This window comes from Aphanomyces astaci, assembly GCF_000520075.1.
Source record: "Aphanomyces astaci strain APO3 unplaced genomic scaffold supercont1.52, whole genome shotgun sequence".
NCBI classification, from domain to species: Eukaryota; Oomycota; class Saprolegniomycetes; order Saprolegniales; family Verrucalvaceae; genus Aphanomyces; species Aphanomyces astaci.
Window position 1 is genome coordinate 461,348 of NW_009798315.1, and position 7,507 is coordinate 468,854.

Sequence of the window (7,507 nt, forward strand, 5' to 3'; positions counted from 1 at the left end):
TAATTTAGTTAAACCCAAAAATCAAATACGTTAAATACCACTTTCATGCGTTTTATCACTAACTGCCTCCGGATAGTAAATACTGATGTACATTCAAAAATCAAGATATAGTACATTTTAGCGGGGCCAAATACAAAGCACCCATGGAAAATACCGCTAGGTTAAATATCGATTTCTGCACCAATTCATCACCAAATTTGAATCTGAGACGTAGAATTTCTTCACCACACTATTGAGATAACGTTATGCCTATTCTTTGTCTCAATTTGCTGAAATTTTGAGTAATGAATATGAAATAGAAGTCAGAAAATTTTGTGAAAAGTTGGTAGTTTATAGATGACGTGCACCATATCTATGCCCATGATAAAATTAGTACTGCTGTGTAGTACTTCGACGTACGTATTTATCCTAACGTTAGTATTGTGCTTTTCACAGTCAAATTTGCCTATTTTGGTGGATTGATGAAATCGCCAACTAATCGAGCAAATGAGAATGATTGGATACAAAGATTGAAGGTTGCCATATGATTGGCTAAAAAGATTGATTGTCGTATTGCAGTGACAAAGACACCTCTTCAACTTAGTTTTATATGAAATTTCGAAGGTCCTGCATTTCTTCCAGAGTGTTTTGATATCACACATGACATGTGAGTCGATCGAAGATAGGCATTTGAAGGTTGTGTTGTGAATTGCAAAACATAGATATGGTGGGATATTTCACAGAAATAACGTTATCATTCCCGAGTTCAACGTAGAAGACGTCCCATACGCTCCAAAACGACTTAAACTATCGTGCACCGTTGTCCTCGTCGTAGTGCTTGAAGGGTGGGCAAATCCAAAGCAAACCCATCCAAGTATTTCGCAGCATCTTGGCATGGGATTGTACATGCTTCATGGTGAGAATATTCCTTTTCGTTCACAAGTCGTGTCATCGGTGGGATTGTGGTGATGAAAGTGTGTGTAAGAGATTAAACGTCCGCAACCTCCCTTTAACGCAATCATTCCTGGGCTTAAACGCACGTTTAAGTCAGTTGATTGACAAGGAAGGAACGGACACGATGGGGCGCAATTTACTGAAGGCCACTGACGTCGGTCATATTGCCATTTTCGAATCCTTCCCATGGCTCCCAGACGCAGCTCTATTCCGACATCTGGGGCTGAGCCTGCAACCACCCCATCGCCACAACCACCTTCAACTGCCGCGTCCCTAACGCCCGCGTTCTCATGGAGCGAAGTGGTGTGGGTGAATGTGGTGGTGATGACGGTGTGGCACGTCGGTGCCGCTTATGGCGCCATCTGCGTCATGCCACAAGCATCGTTGTCGGCGAATCTCGTGCTGTGGGTGAGTTTTTGGTTCTGGGCAGCCCTGGGGGTGACAGCAGGGTCGCACCGGCTGTGGTCGCATCGGTCATACAAGGCCAAGCTACCCCTACAGATCTTCCTCATGCTATTGAGCAGCATGGCGTACCAGAACAGCATCTTCGAATGGTCTCGGGACCACCGCGTGCACCACAAAGGCTCAGACACAACCGCGGACCCGCACAACTCGAACCGCGGCTTCTTCTTTGCGCACATGGGGTGGCTGCTTACACGAAAGCACCCGGATGTGTTTACAGAGAGCCGCAAGATCAACAACCGCGACTTGGAAACTGACCCAATCGTGCAGTTTCAAAAACGGCATTACCAAGTCATCGGTCTTGGCATGTGCTACGGATTTCCAACGATCGTCGGGTACGTCTGCTTTGGCTCGGCATGGCAGGGCTTTTGGATTGGTGGCGTGTTTCGCCACGTGTGGCTACTCCATATGACGTGGTGTGTGAACAGCGTCGCACATTTCTTTGGGTACAAACCGTACGATCGCAACATTCGTGCCGTCGAGAACCTCTTCGTGTCCATCGGCGCCGTCGGCGAAGGCTGGCACAACTACCACCACCGGTACCCCACCGACTATGCCACGAGCGAGTTTGGGTTCCTGTACCAGTGGAACCCGACCAAGCTGTTTATTGAAATCATGGCAGCCGTCGGGTTGGCCTACGACTTGAAGCGCAGCACCACCGCCGCCGCGACCCGCGAACGACTGGCGATTGCGATCGATCAACAAGTCGTCAAGGGAATTCTGGCGCCGCCTACGACCCCACTGCAACAAGCACTCACGTGGGCCGTACACACGGCCAAATCGACCCTGTTTGCGACTTAGTGTTGAGAAGAACGAGTATGTAGCGTTAAGCGAATACTAGTAATGGATTGACTGTGAATCCCCTAACGTTATTTTGACAATGTGAGTACTGTACTGTACGATACTGTACTTACATTTCTACAGTGCTGTACCACACCGAATACTAACTGTAAAAATATTATGACAAATAACCGCTCACACTAGCTGACCGGATTGAGGCTGTTCAAATGGTACAGTATTTTAACTGTAAATGAACGTAGGTAATCCATCAATATCGCGAACGCTTTTTGTGCACTAAAATGTCAAATGTTTGAAGCACTCCACCACAAAAAGCCCCTCGAATAAAAAAAAACTAAAGGTAGCGTTGGAAAATATAAATCCAGCTGCATTTTTTAGTGCCAAGAAATGCCTGAAATATCCCAATAATCGATTTGTATTTTGAAATTATAACGTAACGTTAAGAATTGGTGAAACTTCGAACGGTCGTACAGTAATATCTTAGTTTTGTATGTATGGAATATTAATATACAAAATAATATACCTGGGTGTCGTGACGCGTTTTAATTTATACATGAACTCAATTCTTCATTAAATTTGAACGCATTATAATAAGATACAAGTTGGAATCTGTATAGGACAGCATAAAAATGAACATAGTTTTGAACTTCAAGGTGGTGTCCTGATCCTTTGGCTGAATATAATCATATCCAATGAAAACCCCTCATTACAGAATGAAGCCATTGGATTGGATATAATGACAACCGTTCGCGATATTGATGGCGTTCGCGATATTGATGGATTACCTTAACGTTAAACGAAATCCACACAGTACTCCGGAGTATTAGTACTATTTATTACTAGTACTACGTAGTACTACTATTAATACTTCGAAATAGTGTTTATTACCATATATAATATGTTAATAAAAACTATTTCGAAGTATTAATAGTATAATACTTCGAACAACAGAACTGTATGTAGTAATACTATTGTACTTTTTACCTTTTTTGGCTAAGCTTAATCCAGGTTTAAAACCATGCTTTAATAAAAACTCATCCTTAAATTACGACACTCGCCATGATTTGGTGGAGGTGCACGGTCTTATCTTATTCACCTTGTTTTACAATGATCAGCATCGACATGCGTTGGAGATGTGTTGTGCTTGTCCAAGTTTATGGCATTAAAGTTGACGTCGTTCGCCTCATACTTGGATTCTCACGACGTAGTGTAACAAGATTCAACACGATGTTTACATCTACGGGCAATGTGACTAAGTTGACGAAGCGCTCGACGGAGTCACGCTGGCCTGCTGAGGTCAAAACCTGGGTGAACGAGTACGCCACCGTCCATCCATGCTTCTACATCGAGGAACTTGAAGACGCACTGCGACACCAGTTTCCTACGCTCAAGAATATATCTGCGGCAACGATATGTAGAGCACTCATGCATGACTTAGGTTTGACGCGAAAAGGTATTAAAGATTTGGATATATTTTCACTGGATGACTGCCAAATATCTCGCAAAACAAATTTTCTTCCGGTTGAATCTGAGATATTTTTGAAATAGAACCACGCTCGCATTTTGTGAAGACGAAAAAATCGTCTTCGCAAACATTGCATTTGCGAGCAATACCTCTCGCATCGACACTGTAAAATTCGATATGATCGAAATACATTTTCAAAGGCTTTGGCATCGTGCACAAATTTTCTCGCAATCTCACCGGGTAACGAAGGCAGGTCGAGCCAAGTCGTGGAGTGCCTCGATTGCCACCCATCGACGTCGGTTAAAAAAATACACGTTATCCGGACTCGCAAATTTGTTTGCGAGAGGCACTTGCGAGATATTTGGCAGTCACCCACTATTCATTCGTGTGTAATTAGTCTTAGAACGACGAACACGAGAGTCTGGTGATTTTGAGCTGCGCGATTACTATCGGCGATTAAGCCCTTACTACTCGTACCCCGACCAGCTTGTTTTTGTCGACGAGACTTCCAAAGACGGACGTGATTCGATTCGTAAGTACGCTTGGTCGAAGCGCAACAAAAAGGCGTTTGTAGAATTACCATTCTCTCGCGGCCAGCGAGCGTCAGTCAGCACTAGCTGCATTAACAACGTCCGGATTTTTAGCGTGGGATTATGTGGACGGTATTTATTATTGTCAATTTATTGTTAATTAATATTTATTGAAATTGATTAGGAACATTTGATCGTGCCGTGTTTCACGACGTCATGGTCAAAAAGATTCTTCCGTATTTGAATCCTTGGCCTCTGCCGCGTTCAATTTTGATTTTGGACAACGCAAAGATCCACATGTACAAGGAGCTGCAAGATGCAGTTCACAGCCGTGGTGCACTGCTGTTTTTTTTGCCGCCATATTCTCCGCAGCTGAATCCTATTGAGGTGGGATTTAGTCTGCTAAAGCGCTGGATTGACAAGTATCCCATGGCATTTCGCTTCAATGTCCGTGCTGTATTAGATGGGGCGTTTGTAGAGTCCACAAAAAAAAATGAGCAGATACGATACAATTTGTTTCGCCATTGCGGTTATGATACTACAGCGTTAGACCAAGAAACAGTTTTAATGTAAATTCGTTTGAAACCATTGGAATTTTTTATGCAACTTGTTTGACATTACTACAAATTAATGTGATCAATGTCCTCAATATTCACGCTTGGTCCGACTACTTCCCCCACTATTGGTTCCCGAAAGGATGGCGTCAGGTCGAATGGAGGAATTCCTAGGGTGCTGCGGAGATCTTCAACGGACAGAAAACAATCCACTGGGGCGCTGGCCATCGTGCCAAACCGAACACGAACCCTACGGTACGTTTCCGTGGTCTGGGCTTTTGTTTCGCGGTGGCGTTCGTCGGCATGACGCGAAGCCATAAGGTCAATATGACCGAGTTGCCGCATTGTGGCATTTGCGGGAATTTCAACGGGGGCAATATTGCTGTCTCGACGGTTGCATAGTCGGTTTGGAGAGGGCCAAGGAGAAGGCTCTGGTCTTCAATGTATCCCGCAACGCGGGTCGCCGCAGTCACAAGGTTGTTAGAAGTTGCTCGTCTACTCGCGGTGCTGGTATCCTTTTCTATTTCGTAATTCACACTAATTTAATAATCGGGACACAATTTTGACATATTCATATATTTCGATATTTTTACCGACGTAAATGTACAGCAGCAATGTGAACGATGCTTGGGCATTGCGGACCTTGCTTATGTTGTCCCAAGCTTGCCGTACCACATCGTTGTGGTTTAGCAGTGTAAGTTTGACGTACTTGTTTTGCGTTGTGTTGGCCGCAACCTTTACATAAACTTCCTTTGGACCTTTCGGGTCCCACAGAAAGCCTTGTGTTCGACGCGTCAGCGAGGTAGTCAGCGGTAGTAGTCGATACGGTGTTGACGACCAGGGCAGAAACAACACCAAACGTAGTGTCGCTGCACTAGTATAGGCTTAAGGTGTCCAAATTCAAGTTTAACACACGTTAAACTATAAAACCTTGTCCTCCGAGCTTGAGTTTATAGATGGAGCACGGAAATCCTCTTTCAAGTTAACTCAGTTGAGCGAAAACCTCGCCGCGACATATGATTGGCTTAGCGATTCCACAGAACAAATGGTAACTTGAAGTTAAAAGCACGCCTGTTGTCAATTCTCGTGAGTTCATTTCTCAATATCGGACGTCGATGGCAAGCAACCGACGCATCTGGGTTACTCTGGTTGATGGCAAAGGTGTCCAGCTGATGTCGCCAGGCAAAGTGAACGTCTCCCCCGACAGCGACGTCGACGATGTCACAGACACTGTGAAGGCCATGTACAGCGGCGGCGCCTTGGAGAGAATCGCTCCAACTGACCTTTCTGTCTACGCCGACCAGGCCGCGTTTGCCCGCAATGATGTTCCTCTTGCTGCTGATACAATGGTTGAAGGTTATGACGAACATTTGGCAAATCCCATCTTGGTGGTTGCTCCGTTCACATCAAACAAGCGCCAACGCGACGAGGACGTCGAAACACACGAAGCTATGGAAAGCCCTGTATCAGTGTTCAGCAACAAGGCTTGGCGAGAGTTCGTCTCAACTGTGAAGCTAAAGTTCTCTGGTAAGCATCCCTTGATTTTTTGCATTTCTAGCCAAACATGATAGACTCCAATTTCTTTAATGCGCATTGCACCGCTCCCATCAATCCAGTCGACAGTATCGAGGACCTTGCAATCGCTGAATCCTTTGAGGACTGTATCACCACGTTCACGAATCCGATTACGAAGGTCCAGGTGGGGTGCTTGCCGCACTGTTTGCGACGATCCACTCTGATTTTGAACCACAATGTTTACATCCGGCCGTTCACTGTCGCGATGCTCAAAGCAATGACCGCATGCAAGCAACCCCGCATTGCTGTGGTTGGTAAGGCTGGCATTGGCAAGTCGTACATGCAGCTTGTGATCCTCTTGTGGTGGGCGCGTCCAGAGCTACGTCCAGTGGCCGAAAACGTCGACAATGGGGCCGCTTTGGACAAGTTTTTGGATGACATTGAAGCAATCGCTCGCGTTGAGCGGGAATCTTGGACGGATTTGTATTTTCACCACGAACAACTTCATTACGGCGTCGAGACGTTGCCTCTATCTTCGTTACGTCGATTGGATTCCACGTCGACCTTGCTCCTCTACGAGCCGTGTGTTTCGAAGGATGCGATCCAGCTCAGGGCATCACGAGAGGTCACGTGTGGGCTACAGAGTCGCCATTGAAGGACCAGTACAAGTAGTTTACCAAATACAGCGCCTCCGTGAAGTACATGGAATGCCCATACGAAGCAGATTAGTGTTAATGGCTGCGGTGATGGAGAAATGCTTACGGTCCGATTTAAAGCCACTGTACAAGGAGTCACTTGTCCGTGAACGAATCCCAACGCATAACCTCTTTCTGTGGGCTGTGTTGCCTGATAGCGCGAGTTTTTTAAGACTGAGGATAAAGTGAGACGGAGTGAATTGTCTGAGATGACCTTGGAGAAACTCCAAAAAACATGGTTCATCACCGAGAAGAGAATTGTTGGTATGATGGAAATCAGGGATCGTATCCTCCACATTTCACCCGAGTTGGACGGCGTGTTTGAGTCGTATACCCTGAAGCCGGCGAACGATCTTGTGAATGAACGTTTGGGCAATTTGATGTTCGACGTCGACGTGCGGGAACTCAAGAGACAACTCATCGCGTACGTTGAGGCATTGGGACTTTCAACAGCATAAAGAAGAACATTGGTATTCCGGATGGAGTCAAGCTGGTAATCAAGTACATCACTTGCCCTTCCAGGCCGACCGATATGCGAATGGACCGACCCCGAAG

General features: G+C 45.6%; 2 protein-coding genes across 2 annotated transcripts; both read left to right on the plus strand.

Annotated features, from left to right (window-relative positions):
- Positions 1-1,119: 1,119 nt before the first annotated feature.
- Positions 1,120-2,262, plus strand: H257_13983 (hypothetical protein; the record flags this gene model as incomplete). Its single annotated transcript, XM_009841691.1, has 1 exon — positions 1,120-2,262. The coding sequence occupies one exon, from the start codon at positions 1,120-1,122 to the stop codon at positions 2,194-2,196; it is 1,077 nt and encodes a 358-aa protein (XP_009839993.1). The 3' UTR covers positions 2,197-2,262.
- A 3,595-nt stretch (positions 2,263-5,857) lies between these two features.
- Positions 5,858-6,912, plus strand: H257_13984 (hypothetical protein; the record flags this gene model as incomplete). The annotated part of the gene is made up of 2 exons (XM_009841692.1): positions 5,858-6,269; positions 6,314-6,912. 2 exons carry the CDS (start codon positions 5,858-5,860, stop codon positions 6,910-6,912), a joined length of 1,011 nt encoding a protein of 336 aa, XP_009839994.1.
- Positions 6,913-7,507: the final 595 nt, after the last annotated feature.